The sequence below is a fragment of the Rousettus aegyptiacus genome, unplaced genomic scaffold, assembly GCF_014176215.1.
Source record: "Rousettus aegyptiacus isolate mRouAeg1 unplaced genomic scaffold, mRouAeg1.p scaffold_m13_p_7, whole genome shotgun sequence".
Lineage (NCBI taxonomy): Eukaryota > Metazoa > Chordata > Mammalia > Chiroptera > Pteropodidae > Rousettus > Rousettus aegyptiacus.
The window spans coordinates 25,275,768-25,295,610 of NW_023416310.1; the positions used below are offsets into that span (position 1 = coordinate 25,275,768).

Consider the following 19,843-nt stretch of genomic DNA (forward strand, 5'->3'; position numbering starts at 1 on the left):
CTTCTATAGAGCAGGTCACTGGGGACCTCAGTGGCACCCACTCTGTGGCTTATGCTGACAGCCTCCACCCTTCTTTGTCCTTAGCCATTTCCAGATGTTTCAGCTAAGTCCCTCTCTGTAGTGATTCTTTCCGAGTGGTTATTCTTTATTTGCTCTGCAGTATAGGTTCTTAATTTGACTCCTGTGCTCCCCCAGGGCTGTTTTCATTTATCTCTAGCTGTCTAATTATTGTTTTTGGTGGGGGCACACCAAGATTGGTATCTCCTATTCCTCCATCTTGCTGACATCTCTCTTCCTGTCCATTTCATCTTAAGTTGTCTAGCTTATTGTCCTAAAGTTACTCATTAGTCTCATACTATCCTTTAAGAGCTGTGGAATGGATCTTTAGTGATGTTCCCTTTTACATTCCTGATAATGGTAGTTTATGTCTCTTTTTTCCTCATCAGTCTCTGGCCTAGGGGTTTATCAATTTTATTGATCTTTGCAAAGAAGCAGCTTTTGGTTTGATTGACTTTTCTGTTGTCTGTTTCATTACTTTCTGCTTTTAAGTTTATTATTTCCTTCAGCTTGCTTTAGGCTAATGTGCTTTGTCTTTTCCTAATGTTTTTTTCTCTGTTTCTTTTTTTATTTTTCAGTTACAGTTGACATTCAATATTAGTTTCATGTGTACAGCACAGTGGTTAGACATTTATATAACTTACACGGTTATTCCCCCTGATAAGTCGAGTGCCCCTTGACATCATACATAGTTATTACAATATTATTGACTGTATTCCTTATTCTGTACTTCCTAGTGTCTTTTTAAGGTTGAAGCTTAGATCATTTATTTGAAACATTTCTTGCAATGCAATTATTTATTGGTCATATATGTTAAGCTAATGATTTCAGCTTTGCTTGAAAAACTTTTTAATGTTTTCTTTAAAAAATTTTTCATTCTTTCCAGAATTTCCCTTTTTTTATTTTTATCTTTTAATATTCTAAAGATACTTATGTATTTTCCGATGAGAATTTCCTAGGTATATAAATGTTTATTTTTCTTTGTGTTTAAGATTTTCTCTTTACTCTGGTTTTTAGCAGTTTAATTACTACATTGTACTTGGATATGTCTTTTCTTATGACTCTTTTCTCTGTTGTGTTTAGTATATTGATAAGCTTGTTAAAGGAATTTTCAAATATGATAGCATATTTTTTCTAGCATTTATATTTTTTTATGCTTTTTATCTCTTTAAATTCTCCATTCATGTGTGTTGTCCACCTTTTCTTAGATCCTTTAATATTTTCATCAGTTATTTTAAAGTTCCTGCCTGATATTTCCAATATTTGAGGCTCTATTGGGGTGTGCCTGTTCCTTGATTTATTTCTTAAAAATGGGACAATTATTTTCATGCTTTTTTTTTTTTTTTAATGTTATATTTTTGATTGGATGGGAAACATCTTGTATAAACAGCAACAGAGACTGAGCTCAGTAGTATTTATACTCTGAAATGAGCATGCTGCTTCTCTTCTTAGGTCATTGTTGTGGGTGATTGAGTCTGTCTGGTCAGGAATTGGACCAGGTATATTTGTTGTTCTAGTTTCCATCAGTACACCACTATCTTGGAAGGCCTACAATTTCATGTACCGTCTTGGACATTTTTGAGCCTCATAGCTTAATTGTAAGTTCCCCTGTTCTTGCCAGATACGCCTTCACCCAACAAGAAGGATTCCCCCATCTGACTAGTTCCCCTAACACCTTACCCAGTAGTTTGCAACCTAACAGGTTTCATTTCCCAGCCAGCCTGAAGGATTATTCAAACAAGCCAATCACATCCTCCCACGGGAACCTTCTCTAGGAACCAGAGCACACTTACCCTCTGGTTACACAAAGCTTCACTTCCACAACCCCTTCTGGCTCACTGTTCCCAAGTGCAGCCCCCATGGGTCCCTACATGGTTTCCTCTTCCCCTGGCCTGTGAGACTGCTGCTAGTCTCATCTGTTTTGTCTCAGGTGTGTGTGTTGTATGTTTGGTCATCTCGTACTGTTTTGAGGGGCAGATTCCTCACTGAAGTAGTGAATAGGAGGTGTTTTGAACATCCACAGACTTCAGATTCTTACCTGTGCTTAATGCGAGGCATGGAATGCCAAGAGTTTTTTCTTGGCAGGTGTTCCTGCCCCAGCCTCAGCAGGCCCTGTACTACTCAGCCTCCCTCCATGTTGTTGCCCTTCTCCCGATGGTAGCATGGAGTTGCTTGTTACTGCCTACAAGGTTCATGGCAAGGACATAGAGGGTTTCTCAGTTGTCCTGTTTTAGCCCCAGTCTTAGCCAGGTGTTGTGTACCTGAGTCTCAGTGACAGAGTCTCCACTGCATTTCTGTTCTTCCTCCAGCTACCTTGTGGCAACCAGTCTCTGCTTTGTGTTTGTTGCCTTTTATTGGTAGGGGTTCTTGGTTGGGAGCAAACTTCTGCCTCTCTCCAGTGGTGGATAGCTTTTGCTTTGTATGAAAGAAGGATCCGGGAAACCAGGGGTTTTCTTGCCTGGCCCCCAGTGGCAGCTAATTGTCATTTTGCACACCTACATCACCACCAGTGGGGGCTTTTCAGGTTGTGTAGATTCAAATTTTTAGCACCACCATTGGGGGCTTTTTCAGGTTTCCTGCTCTGGCCCAGTTCTTTACGAGGAGATCTGTGGCAAATGTGTGTGGTTTTCTTAGGTCTCTTGCTTTCTCCCAGTTCTTGCTGCTGAGCACCCGAGAAAGGGGTGTCTGGGTTCCCTGCGAACACTGCTTTATTTAGCTTCATCATACAAAATTTGATAAGGTGTTTCCGTTTTCATTCCTTCAAAGTCTTTTTCATTTCCCTTCTTGATTTCTCTTTTGACGGTTGGTTGGTTGGTTGATTTTTGATCCATGGATTATTTAGAAGTAAGTTTCACATATTTGGTGTGTTTTTTACCCCCCATAGGTTTTTTTTTTTTTTTTTTACTAAATTCAAATTTAATTCTTTTGTGATCAGAAAACATACTCTATAAAAAAAACACACAAATTTTATGTTTTTTGAGATTTGATCGATTTAGACCAGTATGTGGTCTATTATGGTGCATGTTCCATGTCTTCTTGGAAAGAACAGAAATTTTTCTGTTGGGTAGAATGCTCTATAAATGCTATTTAGGTCAAGTTTATTGATAGTGTTGTTCACGTCTTCTGAGGCCTTAATGATTTTCTGTCCACTTGTTCTGTTATTGAGAGAGCAGTGTGAAAAGTCTCTAGTTATAATTGTGGATTTTTCTATTCCTTTCCTTTGCAATTAGGTTTTTACATTATATTGAAACTCTGTTATTAGGTACATATTCATTTAGGATTGTTGTATTCTCGTGACATGTTGACCCTTTTATCTTTATACCACGCCTCTTTATTAATGCTAATATTTTTTGAATGAAGTCTACTTTATCTCCTATTAATATAATTATTCCAGCTTTATTTTATTGTTTACATGATATACCTTGTTTCTGTTCTTTTATTTTTATCTTCTATATGTCCAGAGTGGGCTTTTTGTGGACAGAATACAGTTGGATTTTTAAAAATAAGCAATCTGACAAACTCTACCTTTCCATTATGGTGTTGACCACTTCCCTTTAATATAATTATCAATAATGTAATTATCAGTTTAAATCTATCTTTAGCATTAATTTTCCATTTCTCCCATTATTTTTTGTTCTTTTTTGATTTTTACAATTCCTATTTTATCTACTAGTAGCTTACTAATTAAACTTTTATTTGTTTAGTGGTTTACAGTATGTATCTTTAATGCACCATGGTCTACCTTCCAATGAAATACCACTTATACAGTATATGATTACTAATTTTTGCTCTAGACAATCAATAATCTCTTAAAGAGGTTTATTTTTATATAGATGTAAGTAAACATTTATATAAATTTTTGTTTACTTATTGTATGTATTTAAAATATTTTACTATTTCTGTCCCTCTTCATTTCTTTGTGTAGATTCAAATTTTTATCACCGCCGTTGGGGGCTTTTTCAGGTTTCCTGCTCTGGCCCAGTTCTTAACGAGGAGATCTGTGGCAAATGTGTGTGGATTTCTTGTGTGTCTAGAGCAACCATAGATGTTAACAGTTGTCCAGCCCACTGTTGACCTTTAATTATTTGGTAAATTTTTAATTTTTTCTTCTTACCTTCATTTTTATTGGTTACCTGTCTCTTTTGTTTTTTGCCAAAGTAAAAAATAATTTGTGAGTCCTGTCTCTCCTCAGAGTGACTTTGGAAATCACTTGATAGTCTCATAAACTTAGCTCTTGGATGGACTGAAGAATTGTTAAGGTTTTATAGATTATCTGTTTTTTTCCTCATTTTTAGACGGAATGACATTCTCTTGTGGATTTCTACATCTTAAACAGAAGCAGCACCTGAAATGTGTAAAGTAATCTGAAAAGTTCAGAGTGCAAAATAGCAAAGCCTTTCTTCTTCCTGTAATTAAGTCCATCACCATAGAAACTCTTTTTAGCAAAGGTTATTTCCTAGATGTTGTAGCATCTCGGTTTCAATTGCAGATAACAAAATTATAGGAGCTATTTTGAACAGAATGGGATATAATTTTGGAAATTTTGGAAATTGGGTGCTTAAAATCATTGATAGGGTTAGAGAAGTAGGCCCCCAGGCTAGACTTCAGAACAACTCCACAGAAATGGCCCACAAGCGCTCGCCCCATTCCTCTGCCTCATACGGAAACTGGGAAGCTTCTGTTCTAACTTCTGCTCCAGGATTACACTGCTTTAACCATGATCTTTGGATGAGGAAACCTCTAGCTGAGCTTTTGACTTTAGAACAATTTTGTGTTTCCTTGTTTAGCTGCAGCAGATTGATGCTTTGTGTGCCATCCTCTCTTAATCCTGCTTAATTCACTTTTAAATTTAGGTCTTATGTACATATATCTGACTGGAAGAAATAAATCACAAGGGAGTCTTGAAAATACAACGTTTGGATTTCTAGCCTTTAGATTATAGGAAAGTGATTTAGAAGGAAGTTGGAAAGGAGACAACAGAATCCATTTAAGTGAGCTGGTTTAAGGAGAAAGAGATTTATTACAGGGTGTTAGAAGGCTAGCAGAACTTTTGGGAGTTTCCAAGGATCCTAGTTTAGATGCTTCATGGCCAGGATGTGTGAAGCCAAGAGCAATATCTAACCTCACAATGGCAACATTCTAGCAGAGACCCCATTACAATGTCCATTGCCTCTACAACCAGTCTCGTTTGATTTCTGCTTCACCTTAGTCAATAAATGCCACATCTCTAGGGGCTATTTTTTGAATACTTCACTTCTTAACAATTTTTGTATTAGCTAGAGTGTTTTTTATTATGGGTGAGAGAAACTCAACCTCATCTTGTTTAGAATAAAGAATAAACGTATAGGTTATATTAGAGTTCTTAGATGCTACGTACAGACTTCATTATATCTAATATAAGCAGAAAGGAAATAGGATATTAGGATATTAGTTTCTCATAGACTCTCTAGGAAGACTAGAGAACTAGGCTTGGATGCTACTTGTCCAGTAACAGTGGAAGCAGCCATGCCTTCTGCTGCTAAGCATACATGATGCCAAGCATCGACAGCAGAAAGGTCAACACAGATGGCCCAGAAGAGCATGGTACCTCAATCATTGTTCTTGCCAAACTATCCAGTCTCCCTGCAGTCTCATCTCTTGTTGCTCACTTCTATATCTCAATGTCATTTAGGTTTGTCTGCTTGGCTAGCCTGGCCCATAAGTCTGCACCCGTGTTCTAAGGTATTTGGAAATAGTTGAGAGGTTCAAGGAAGGAACGTAGAAGTGGCTATTTAACATCAGTCCTTACTTTCTGTACATGCTTCCTTTCTATGCATCGACTTTTAAACAATAGTAATTATTTCTGAATTAATAGAAACTGTGGCACCATTTCTTCAAATAGGGAGCCCCAAATTTAATGTTACAGCATTCATCTCTGGTTGATGTGTATTCATCCTTTGGTTTTAATCACAACCTTGTCTTTATGGCTTATAGCTTCTGCATTAAATTATAAAGATAAAACTGCCAACAACAGACCTTATATGAATTGAAAGGGAATTGGGTTGCAGAAGGAAAATAATTATACCAAGCAAGGAAGGAAATATGGATGTTTTCTTTAGTCTTCCTCTTTCTTTTTCTGAAGCTCATCCTGAGGCCTTCGTTGGCATTCAAAATCTAGTTCCCCCACAATTCTTTCACTTTAGTACCTTGGATGCTAGAATTCTTAATCTGGTAGGATGACCCAAACCTTCATTCCTGAGGGTTCTGAGCCCTGGGTTAGCAGCAGTGGTCTGTGGGAATAAGTCTTTCATAAGTCTGTGGGTGGTATTGCTAGCCAATACACTATAGGCAGAAAAGGCCAGTCATATTTAGAATAGTGTCTGTTCAGTGAGAAGATAGCTGTTATTCCAAGGATGCTGAGAATCTTAATGTAACTGACGTGTTAACTAGGAACGGTGCCATGTTGGAGGCCCAGTGTACTCTGTTCCTTGCAGATTGGACACCTGGAGTAATCAGATCAGATTTGGTAAGAGGATAGCCATGTAGTGGCACCCATGTGTAACCTCTATCTCCTTCCTTGCCTCTGTGTCCTCTTTATTTATATATCCTTTGAGTAGCAATCATTGGTGTAGCTAGGAAAAGAGGCTGGCTGACTGATAGCCATAGAGGAGATAACCTTATTCACCTGGTACTAATGAGCATCTCTGCACAGGGCCACAAATATCTTCACAGTCAAGCCCATCTTATTCTCTGTCCCACAAGCCTCTTTTCTAAACCTCATAGTTACCAACCCTCTAAATTGATTCCTTTCAAGTCACTAATCACTGTGACAGGTAAATAACTACTGTCCATGAACGGGTATGGAGTTAGTGCTCCTTGTCATCTCTCCTTCACCTCAAAGTAGAAAACCAGATGTTTAACGTTCCACCCTCCAAAAGGATCTCCCTTCTTCACTGTGCTTTAGAGCGGCTCCTGCTCAGGACTGAAATGCTGTAGCAACATAATTCTGGTTGGTGCCAGTATATCACGCACACCATCTGCCACATTCAGGTTTTTTCCCTCCCAAATTGACCTGTCATAGGGAACTCCCATGAAGCTATAAGTGAGGGTCGAGGGAGAAATGATTCTGCATCAGGAGTAGGCGTACTAGGGCATGTTACTTCTGCATTCACGACCTACTATTCTTTTTGATAAGGATGTGGTAGTGCTGAGCACGCCTGATTAGGACTTTATGGTTTAGATGAAGTATGAGTCATGATGATGCTCAGGTTATATGGTCCCTTAGTTTCCTTTTATCAGGCTTCCAGGTAATTGCATGCTAGGGGTTAGTTCTCAAAAGAATAGTTAGGAGATGAAGAGGCTTTTGCTTGCTTAAAACTATAGGGGACTATGCCAGTGTCTGTCCTGTGAGGTCTTGCCATAAGGTTCTTAAACCATCCCTTTCCAACTCCATTAGATTGCTTGTTGGATTATAGAAAACTGTTTGCTTTAGTTGCAATGCAGATGCCAGTGATGCACTGATCTGGTCCTGTAACGAGACCACATTTGTAACTGTTGTTGGAGTTGCCACTCAGTTAAACTTAAAATAAGTTCCCTTCCCTAAACTCCATCTGTTTCTTCTTCATATCATATAGGTGAGTTAAATGTGGAGATGATAAGAGGGGCACGGATGTTTTACACGTGTGTCACAAGCTGCGGCGTGTGGTCTGGAAAGCATGATTTTAAATCTCTAAACTCGATGGTGCATTAGGATCAGCTAGACGGGAGCCAGAGAGAGAGTGCTGAGTCACCTATCTGTAAAATCTGCCACAACAGCTAAAAATCGTGAATGTGATCAGTCATTTTTTGAAGGTTTGATCTGCCTCGATTTGCATCTTGGAAGACTAACAGATCTCCCTTTACAGAGGGACATATTTAATATAGTCTTTGGTTGTGGGTCTTACGAGTGGGAGCTCATTTGTCCATTTTTGAATAATGGAAAATAACAAAGGCAAGCTTTCTATTTTTTCTAATAAAAACCATACTTGGCTATGTTCTTTTTCAGAGATTTAGGTTATTTCCAAAAGAAGAGAGAAAAAAATATAGGTCAAAATAGAACAGGTTTTAAAAAGATGAGAAATATTATGCCAGCGACCAACTGACACCCAGTTGTAGCTGGTATCTGTTTTGGATATTAAAGTAACTCTAGCTAAATCTATTGAAATATCATTTCTAAAAATGGTACTTCAGCTGCACCTATAGCCCAAGTACAACTTTTTTGAGTAAGTCATAAAGTAGTATCAGTCATAAGGTTTATAATTTTTAACAAAATGGGAAGCAAGAAATGGAGTGTGTTGTATTAGAGTCTCTGACTGACTTGCTTTCATTATCATGTTAAATATTTTTTCAGCTTCCTTGGAAATCATTGACTAGCATCATTGAATATTATTACATGTGGAAAACTACTGACAGATACGTGCAGCAGGTGATTTTTTTTTATATTGCTACCTATACGATTGCCTTAAAGTCAACTTTTCTGTTTGTATTTTAATATTTCTTAGCAATATATGTAAATTTAAATTTGTTTTGTTTGCTTTATCTTTTCTAGACTATTTTAAACTACATGATTTCATATCCTTAAGATAATATTTTGCGATTTTAGTCTTAACTTTTTTTGACTTCGGAATTTATTCTAACTATTTTGGAAAGACACCAGGGAAAGATACCACTAGAGAGGCAGTATTTTCCTTATAGGTGCCTGGTGCTTCGTCTTTCTGTGAGTATAGTTGATGGGAAAGACTTAAGATGTGATGTTAACACAAACCTTATGAACAAGTTGCTTTTATCAAGTATCAAAAATTTAGGCGAATGTCATCAACCATACAATTTGAGATATTTTAAAATACCTTTTGAAATCTCCTTATATGACACTTGTGTGGATATATCCTCTAAATCTTGGATTGTAACTGTAATAGTTAGTCTTAACTGGTTTGATGCTTTGGTACTGTACATAAATTTTTCTCCAAAATTATTTCTAAAAGAAGGGAGTATCTCTCCTTTTTTTTGAGTTCATCCCACGTGTTTCAAAGCAAGGTATTTTTCTAAGTTACTTATTTTAAATAATATTACTTTTGAGGAAAGGCACATATTCCTGAAATGACTTCAATCAATACCTATTTTTGTATCCTTCTAGTCACATATCAGAACCAGTAGTAAAGAAAGGGGCAAATATATTTAACACAGACATTATTTTTCTTAAATATGTGATTACACAGTGGCAAGTATTAGGTGCTGTAAAAAATATATTTTAAAGGATCACTTTAAAAATTACTACAGTAAGTTGAGATCATGAATAATGACTAGTCACCCATATCTTGTTGAAATATTTCTAGTGTCAACGACATATATAATTCAAAAAGTGCTTATTTGAAACAACTTCGGGAGAACTTAGATAGACTATGTGCTCTGAAAACCCGTGTTATTCAGAGCAAAAAGAGTCCCTAAAGATGGTGGACATGATGGCATCAAGGATGGTTGAAAAGTGTTTGGATATAATTATTCTCAGAAATTTCAACTTCGTCCTTAAAAGTTTTAAGTTGTCCCCCTAAATGCTTTTGTTTTCTTCTCATTAGGAAGACGAAAGATTGCCTTATATTTTGCTTTGTCTTCTTTTTGGATAGCTACCATATTTTTCCTTCCCTATGTGCATTCATTATTGTATTGATCAGTCTCAGGATTTGATTACATAATCTTTTTCCCATTCCTTTCCCTGCATTTGGCTCCTAATTGGTTCCTAAAATCTGATGTGAGTTCAGCCAAGCTTTAAAGTTTACTGCATATCTCCCAACATTTGAGGGTAAATTCTTATTTAATTTACTTAGAATAGTTACTATCTCTTTCTTTTGCATGAACTTTAAAAACTAATCATCTCTGGATATTTTTGTAAAAGCAAAGCTTATGTGTGATTTTTTTTTCCTCCCAGAAAGGCAAAAAAGAAATAAGGTAGAAAGTAAAAGTGAAAATGGTTACTTACAAGTCCTTTTTATTCACTCACATGGGGAATGGGGTTGTTCGTTGCTTTATTTTTTTAAAATCTATGTCTAATATGTTATCAGTACTTAAAGTTCTAAACCTTAGAATCTAGTGAGTTTTCTTAGAAATTTCTGCAGTTTAAAAATATGCACATTTTTAAATGGCAATTTTTGAATTTCATTTTTAGTGAATTTTTAAAAACAATGAAATGTTAATAATTATTAGACACTGTATATAAACTATATTCTCTGTCTTTTAAATTAGAAACGTCTAAAAGCAGCAGAAGCTGAGAGTAAACTGAAACAAGTATATATCCCAACTTAGTAAGTAATGGAAATCTTTTAAAATATTTGTCATAGTATTCTTTCAAAACAAAAGATATCATTTTGGTCATTTTCAGCAAAATTTGAATTTCTTTATGTATCTTATTTTCTTCCACTACAAATGAGACTTGCTTCCCATTATACCACTACAGTAATATCTTTAGAGAGAAAAATGGCTGGTGGGAGACACCCCAAGTAGACTAACAAAAGGACAAGAGGAAGAATGCCATGTACTGTAGTTCTGTAATAGTGTCAGAGAGAGTGTCAGGAAGCTAACCAATGAAACTTAATCGAGGCAGATGTTTCAGAAAGCTAGCAGCTTATGAAATTTCTGCATTATAGAATGGATTTGTTTGGATTGTATGCTTTGCTCTTTTGAGGTATGTTGTTTATTTGGTTGATGATTTTACATCGTTTGCTTGAGGGAGGGGTTAGGGAAAGTAATAAGAATCATACTTTGTAAATGTTAGATAAATAATGAATAGGTTTTGCTTGTTTCAGTCTAGTATTTTGTGATTGATTATCCTTTGGATTTAGAAATCATTGTCATATCAAAACGAATGCCCGTTTCTTTTCATTTGCCGTGTTTTAAAATGAATTCCAATTATTTTTGAGGTCTTTAGAGTTAGATTGTTCATTTGTTCAGGAAAATTTAGTTTATTGTTTACCATATATCCTATGTTCTTTGGGGATTAAAATGAAATTTATTACAAAGTTATATGTACTCCAAGATTTTTCTCATTCTTTGAACTCAGTACAGTTGTTTTATACTTTGCCTTTGTTTACTGAATTTTAGTATGTTAAGACATTTTTATATATAGGAGCCCTCATAGATAATTAATTGCAATATTTCTTATTAATCTTTCATTTCAAGGCAAATAACATGTAATTTATGGGGTCAGTAATTTTTATTCAGAGCTATAATGTCCTTTCTATAAAGTAGTTTCTAATATTTTTGAAAATTATATAGTTATTTGGCTAATTTATAAAAGAACAACTCCCCAAAGAAAACACTATTGTGATTCATGTACCTTAGATTTTCAAAAGCAAGCGTACCAAGTTTCTTGTATTTTGCAATGGTGCTACATCAAAGGAAAAGTACATTTAAAAAATGTAAAAGCAGATTTCACCATATTCATTCATTTATGTGATGTCTACATCTGCTATTGTGCAACAATTGCAAAGTTCAGTAGTTGCACCAGAATTGTAATATCCACAAAGCTTAAAATATTTATTATGCCAAGACTTGATCTAGGTAAATGATTTTTGGAGCTCAAGATGGCTTCTATTCATACTTTTTTTAAAAAGTTGTATAAATCATTTACATAAATAGAATTTATGAGCTGCATTATTGAGCTGGATGAGAATCTGAGTCCTTTGAATCATTTCCCAGTTAATTCTGAAATAGAATATTTAAAAACAAATAATAGATTAAGAATTCTTTCTTACTGTCATTCTTTTGAGCCTAGCAGTACTGGAAGTAGAAAGATTAAGAAGAGGCTACATTCTAAGGTGGAAGAGACAGATGACAAACAGCTTGTTACTCAGCGTGACAAGTATTAAGATGGAGAATAGCTTTTATGTGGCTGATAATGGTAGGAAAGGGCCAAGAATGTATATATCTGATGAAGAGTGGAAAAAGATTTTAAATAAGGAAGTGTCGTGATCAAATTTGTACTTTAAGATCACTGGCTTTATTTTCGAGATGGTTTGGGGAAAGTGAGTAAGGGTGGATATAAGGAGACCAGTTATAAAGTTGTTGGAGAGGAAAGATGAGATTTAGTTGACCTAGAGTTGTGGGCCTGGAAATGGTACGTTACTCGGAGGCGATCGATTGACATGTATGGAGGAGTGGAGGTCAGATGTCAAGGTTGAGTCCCAGGTTTCAGGCTAGCACAACTAGGTAGATTGCCATGCAATTCACCAAGCTAAACCTGTGGCAGGGAACCAGGTTAGGTTATTTTGAGTTTTTGGTCCACAAAGAAGTGCTGAATATGCTGTCAGATATATTGGTTGTGAACCTGGAGGAAAGTTCTTGGCTAGCTATACAAATCTGAGCTTCAACAACATGTAATTTTGTGTTTGGAAGAGCAGTAAGAAATAAGTACCTTGGACCAAGCTTGAGGAAATTCTATATCAGGTAGAGTATGATAGCTATAAAAGGATAGTGAGGTGAGTACATTATCATCAAAGCTAAGAGAGGAGTGTGTTTCAAGGAGGGAAAGAAATTAAAACAGTGTCAGAAATTAAAACAGTGAGGAGGGTCCAGAAAAGAGAATCAAGTGTACAAAGTTCTCAAGAGGGCAGGAGGAGTGGAATCTAGAGCACAGATGAGCAGGGGGGAAAGGTTTTTGGGTATTAGATAAAAGAAGGGCGTTTTATATAATGCGAGTTTAAAAACTTTTTTATATGTTTGTCTTACAGTAAAAGTTTATTCAAATGGTCACATTGACATCAGTCATTTTTTTCCTTTGAGAATTAATTTGTAGGTATTTGGTTTTGCAAAACATTTTAAGTGATTCACAAGTTTACATTGTCTTTGCACACTTGTTTTCATTTTGTAATTATTACAATATTAAGGTCAGTTTATTCAATCAAACAGCATCGTAGATTCAGTTGAACAACTGAAGTCATGTTTACTCTTATTCTTTTTTTTTAGGCAGCTCAACTATGTAAATTTGCATTAGCTATTTTTTAACACATGTATTTAACTCTGGGTTAAATGTTAGAAATTTTCATTTTGGGGGGAAACATTCTGACATGATATCAGTCACTTCATTTCAAAGGCCAGCATTTCTATCTACATACAGTAGGTTTTTAAAAATCAGAAATATTATTGTGTCTCTTGGAAATCTTAGGCATTCTAAATCACTGCTTTTCATTTTGTACATTTTAAAATGAAAACTATAAGAAGAGAAATACATTCTGGCTTAAAATGTGTTTTTTAAAACCAGTTTGTCTTCAGAATACATTACTGGTACAAGTTAGAAGTATAAATAGCTCTGTTTGTAGAATAGGGACCTCGGTGCGCTCAGAGGTTAAATGATTTCTTCTGTGGTGGTGGCGAGGTGTCACCTAAGAGTGAGAATAACAATGCCAGAAAGAAATCTTAATTTGCTATCAGGCCAAGTTTACATGCTAGGTTTTTGCTGATAAATGAAACTGTAGGAATGAGAAATAGCAAAGAAGAAACTCCTGAGCCCACTCTGTGTTGAAACTCCCATGTCTTGACAGTTGTGACCTCTCATTACTTCAGTTACCATAGGAAGGTAGAGTATTATCTGTGTTTAGTCATTCAGCATTTATTTCTCACTAATAATCGGCTAATTTATTTTGCTTATTTTCTGTTTAGCAAATAGACATGGAAGCTCCTTGAGACAGGCACTTTTTTTTACTAGGTACTGAACACATATATGTTAAATGAATTATTAGATTATTGAGGACATACTATGTGTACCTGTACATTATTCTTGAGCATGGCATGTAAGCAAGGCAGTTAGCCTCCTCTAGATGGGAAAAGTTAGCCATGTTTGCTACAGTAAGTGTCTTGGTACAGTAAGTACCAAGATAATCTGGGCTACATGTGTCTGAGGAATTATGGCTTCTGGAAAATTTACCCGTACTGTTCTGATAGATGTCACCTTTTTCTTCCTTCTTAAAATTTTTCTTGAAAAATTTATTGGTTTTACTGAATTTATTGGTTTTTATTGCATTTATTGGTTTTACTAAATTTAAATTATTTGTAATCTTTCTCAAACCTCAAACATGTAACAGACATTATCATGAGCAGTCATAATATCCTGATATGCTAATTTACCTCTAGAAATATACCCTGTTGACATTCAGTGTCTGTGTTGAACCATGTGGCTTTCGAACAGTCCCCTTAGCGCCAGCCGTAGAGTCAGCAAGAACAGGACAGTGGTTTTCTCGGAGCACAACACACTCTTTAACTTAATTTACTTGATCCAAAAAAGTATTTTATTTTCTCAGGACAATTTGTGATATCTGATAGAACTTAATAACTTGTATCTTTCAAATGCAACAGAGAGTGTCCTAAGGAAATTGTATTTGGGTAGAGAAGAGAGATGGCTGTATTTATTTTGTGAGTTTTTACTTGTTTTGTAAAGATGAATGGTTTGGATTCATTTGTGCCAGTTTATTTCTTCACCAAATATTCAAGTATGTATTTATGTGTGGTTAAGATAAATCAGTAATGCAATGTAGAGCCTTTTGCCTTGTTGTACAAGCCATTTTTATACCTCACTTTACATTTCATTGAAAGCAGCAAACCAAATCCCAACCAAATATCCACCAGCAATGGCAAACCTGGTGCTGTGAATGGAGCCGTGGGGACCACGTTCCAGCCACAGAATCCCCTCTTAGGGCGAGCCTGTGAAAGCTGCTATGGTAAGTTTTCTCCAGCAGGACTCTATTTTCCCTTTTCAGTGAAGTGCAGGTAACTCTGCTGGCACTGTGGGCGGGAGGTACTGAGCTGCTTTCTCAAGGTAAATGAGGTCAGTACTTCACGGAAGGCAGATAATGTAGCCCCTGAATAAGTAGATGTTCATACTTACCTTGCATCTGCACACTAAATTTGGGTATTGGCTTTCCTTTGATATGCTTCCATGGGGTCCTGTGTTTGTTGAGTATTCTACAGCAGTGTCAGTTAAGCTGCTTTCAGAGTTGTAACACTAGCTTTGTCCAAACTGTGGTCCCATGAAATACACCAAGTCCACTGTTGGAGTTTCTCAGCATACTTTGACAAGTTAAAGGCTTCAAATGATTCTGTAGAGAATTCTGTGTATAGATAAACTGCTAGTTACAGTCTTCAAAGCAGGTTTCCTGAGAGCACTGGTTTGGGAGATGCTGTTCTATGGTACTTCATTTGGGGTCTGGAGTCCCAGTGTATTTAAGCCATGCCAAACACCAACTAGAGGCTGGCAGTATCATATTATATATATTGGGTTACTGAGATGAACTGTTACATAGTTGATATACTTTTTATGTTTATTTAAAATCTCAAACAACGGTATAATCTCTTAATGGGGTATTGGTGACATTATCATCTAAGTTTCCTTCAAACCTAAGTGGCCTGGGATAAGAGAGGGAAGAAAACTAATGCTTATTAAAAGTCTACTTGGTGGCCAGTTTTTGGCTCTCAGCAGCTCTTTGGGGGTAGACGGAGCCTGCTGCCCTAAGTACAGAGGAACGAGAGACATTTGTGATTCTGCTCCATACTCCACACTAGGTTTCGGCATTAGAAAGGGCTTTTAAAACGAAGTCATATAATTATGTCTCCTGAAACTAAGGAAGGTGTGAGCCAGACAAATTGCTAACTTCATAGAAGTGGTATGTGTCTAACCATTTTCTTCACCATGGGCGCACAGGGGGAAACAGTTAGTGGAAAATTAGACTCTTTTAATCAAGATTTTACATGGATTGCATCATAAAATGTCTTTGACTTGGGAATTCTTAGATTTTGTAGTTCATTTATACTTAAATGAAAAAAAGAATCTCACAGACAAATGATAGTGGCTTAATCTCTTTTATTTTTGATTTACAAACCCCTTTCACACTGATATATTTTCACATATCCCTTTAAATAATTATTCTGCAATTTTTAGGTGTATGACATAAGCAATTTTAATTTTATAATATTTATTTTAGATCCATATTTTAAAATAATCTATCATAAAATTTTCTTACTATTATATATATAAAGTATCATTATAGAAAGAAGTTGGTATTTTCCATTTTATCAGCTTTTTTAATTGAATGTGAGTTAATTATGTATGGTGAAAGACATTTGTTGACAAATATTAAATTACATTTATTTTATTAAAAGATATATTTAAATATGAGTAAAATTTTATTTTCAGAATCCGAAATAAGTCCATGCCTAATATATAGGATTCTTATAATTTGTGTTTTTAGAAAAATAATTTATTATTTGTTTTTCAATTTTAAGAGGGAAGATTTTTAGACTGGTACTTGTAAGGAGTTCTCCAAAAATAACACATAATGAGTGTACAGTATTGGTCTCAATAAACTAAAAGTCAATTTGATTATTATGATCACTATATATTTTTTTTTTTTGGCATTAGTTTGTGAAGTATTAATTGACACCTTGCTGTGCTGTTTGAACATTTTGATCTGCTGTAATTTACAGATCAGAGGAGGAATATTCCAAGGCAAACTTAAAGAGTTATAATAATTTTTATTCACCTCATTAACTTAATGTTTTAATGTCAGTGTTTTCAAACTTCAAAAGGAGGATTCTTTCAGTGTTATATGATAGTAATTTAAACTGCAGAACAAAACACAGGTTTGCCATATTTAGCTACATGATAAATCAATCAAGTTGCTAGTTCTTAAGCATACTGTGATCTTGGCTACGTATGCTCACTTGAATATGGACTTGTAGTCTTAAAAGGAATTCTCTTTTTCAAAGGGAGAAATTTAAAATAATTATTTTTTCTGTTGATTAAAATAAAGGAATGGAAAAGAGATAACCTATTTCAGTCATATTCCTGCCTCTATCATTCGGGCCCCTCTGAGCACCTTAAACTCTGGGTGGTTTGTGAACGATAAGTTTGGAAATCTGGATTTAGACTTTAAACACTAATAATAATGCCTTTCAGATAACTTATTTCCAGAAATGTGCACAAGAAAAAACATTTTTAATTAACAAACAAAAACTTTATCAGCAACACAACATGTAATATAGGCTACTTTATCTAATAGCCTCTCTTAATAGGTGCCACATACATTTGATATATATAGAAATAAATGGTTTTTGATGAAATTTCAATCTTAAAAAATATGCGTATATTCGACTCATATTTGCTTGTAAGCTGGGGAAAGAAAAATAACATTGTAAATTGAAAGTGGTATTAGAATATTTTTGAAGTATTTGAATATATGAGTATTAATGTTTTAAATTATACAACATTCTTCGTTTTGTTTTTCCTTCATCTTTAGCTACACAGTCTCATCAGTGGTATTCTTGGGGCCCACCTAATATGCAGTGTAGATTATGTGCAACCTGTTGGCTCTATTGGAAAAAATACGGAGGCCTGAAAATGCCCACCCAGTCAGAAGAAGAGAAGTTATCTCCCAGCCCAGCTGCAGAGGTACCTGAGCAGTAGTCCTTTTAGCATTAAGAAATGTCATGTTTTTCAATGGCTGGATCAGTCCTTGAAAACAGAGTACAGTGTTGGATAATTTAAAAGTAAACAAAGCTATTTTTATAGCTAAACAACACCACTGTATTCAGGGTGGGAGTGAAGAGAGGGGCAGGGACAAATCAAATCTTTTCAGGTATTCAAAATATTTGTCTTGTGAGATTACTGAGACAAAAGAACAATATGTGTGGGAGGCATTAGCATAAGTAGAAAGCTTACAAATTAAATGTTTGTTTTAATTGCTTTTTTGAAAACAGTTTGCAACCTTTAGATACTATTGAAAATAAGTCTTAAATACAAATTAAACGTTTTTTTCTACCCCTGGGCTATCATAAGAGGGATAAGAAGGTATGGACTTAATCTTGAGGTGAACAATAGTTGAAATATGAGTTTGATAAACATTCTCATAGGTTGTAGATACCAAGCACTTAGGCCAGAGGGAGACTGTTCATTTTGGGTGCTAATAGGATCTCAGGAGTCTTTCAACGCTAATCATCATCGTCACCACCATTTAATTAACCCTTGGGCGCTATTTTACTCTTGTGAATGTGATTTCAGAATATTTAAGGTCAATTTAAACACAAAAGTGTAAAATCACAACCTCTCCCCCAACCCAGGTTTCTTCTCTACTCCCCACCTTCCCCGAAGTATATGCTTTTAAATTGTCTTCCTTTGATGTAGGGTATTAAGTTATAGATGCTTTAGTGGAAGATTTAAATATTTCACTTTTCCTTGAGCATGATACGAGTCGTACTGCACTTTGACCAGTTCTGTTTCTTCACGTGTTTGTTGGTATCTGATTCTGCAGGACCCCCGTGTTAGAAGCCATATGTCTCGCCAGGCCATGCAGGGGATGCCGGTCCGAAACACTGGGAGCCCAAAGTCTGCAGTGAAGACCCGTCAAGCTTTCTTCCTTCACACTACATATTTCACAAAATTTGCTCGTCAGGTCTGCAAAAATACCCTCCGGCTGCGGCAGGCAGCAAGACGGCCGTTTGTTCCTATTAATTATGCTGCCATTAGGGCAGAATGTAAGATGCTTTTAAATTCTTAACCTTACATGTTGTGCTTTTGACCATTTTCTCTTTCCCTCTCTCTTTTTTGTTTTGTTTTGGTTTTGTTTGCAATAAACATAAGTTCTTGTGTACAGCCTTTTATTTGTTTTTTTTTTTTTTTAACATTGTTTTTGTCTGCTGCCATTTGTATCATGCCAGCCTGCAAAGAAAACATTGAAGCCTCTGCAGTCTTTATGAGAGAGTAGTGCTCAGCGAAAGATTGGTGGGAAGTGATCCTGTCCAGGGGTTCATGATGGAATTGCCTCAGAAGCCCTTATTGAGGCACTTTGACCTGTGAGGAGTGCCGCAATAAATCTCCAAGGGTGGGGTTCCAGTGAAACTCCATAACTGAGACGCGCAGTCCAGTCTTAACATGGATTCATTATGTTTGAATAAAACTTGCCAGTTTACACTAATTAAATATTGTCTTTGTAAACCTCTCATTTCCCCATGAACCTTTTACAATTCTCATATGATATTATGGAAATTCACAGTGCTTCACAACGAATGCTAGATTTATTAGAGATTTACCAAATTATAAATTAATTTTAAAGTCTTAGGTGAATTTTCTGAAAATATACATTTAGTTGTCACACGCTGGTGTTCGAACTTGTGTTTCAGCATTCTTCGTGTTTGTCCAATTTGGTATCCATTTCATAATCATATTTATATATTACCACATAATATTTACATGACTTTATTACTCTCATTTTCAATGCATTCAGCCTTGCTTGTGTTTCAATTTTTTGTTGGAAACAAAACAAAGGTCATATGTACCAGTGAATTGTGGATTGTTCTGTTATTACCATGTACCCCTGAACATGTTTATAATTTGCGTGTTAGCTCTGATTTTAGTCTTGCTACTTTCAGTCACATTGTTGACTAGCATGTTACAGCCATGCAACTTTTTTCCCCTAAAAGATGAGAAAGTTTGCTGTCTGGCTTAACAGATAGGAAATCTTAAAGATATTCAGTCTATACCTTTCTTTATCTGTGAGATATGAAAATTCTTATGATGAGATATTCTATTTTGATTTAAAGAGGGTATTCATAAAAGGAATACTGGTTCAAAAACATTTTGTTCCTAAAGATAATTTTCAGCAGAACAATCGAAGGCTTTATAAGAAGAAGAAAAGTACTTTGTAAAGGGAGTAGAAATTGATAGTAATCTCTGAGTTCCATGGAGGGAAAATTTAGCTACATTAGACTCATATATTTGAGAATTGAGGTTTAT

At 35.6% G+C, this 19,843-nt stretch overlaps 1 protein-coding gene across 7 annotated transcripts in view; it reads left to right on the top strand.

Moving 5' to 3' along the window:
- Nucleotides 1–19,843, top strand: part of MTA3 (metastasis associated 1 family member 3) — a 134,844-nt gene that overhangs the window by 93,144 nt on the left and 21,857 nt on the right. For 4 of the 7 annotated variants that reach the window (XR_001596572.2, XM_016142241.2, XM_016142239.2 and 1 more), the window contains exons 10-14: nt 8,426–8,500; nt 10,312–10,370; nt 14,653–14,777; nt 17,352–17,503; nt 18,363–18,585. Coding sequence is in view for 6 of the 7 variants with exons in the window: in XM_016142241.2 (XP_015997727.1) it covers nt 8,426–8,500; nt 10,312–10,370; nt 14,653–14,777; nt 17,352–17,503; nt 18,363–18,585 (634 nt within the window). In the remaining variant the exon portion in view is untranslated. Of the gene's footprint in view, nt 1–8,425; nt 8,501–10,311; nt 10,371–14,652; nt 14,778–17,351; nt 17,504–18,362; nt 18,704–19,843 lie in introns of those variants that run through there. The other 3 variants (XM_016142240.2, XM_016142238.2, XM_036225145.1) reach the window with 2 other exon arrangements.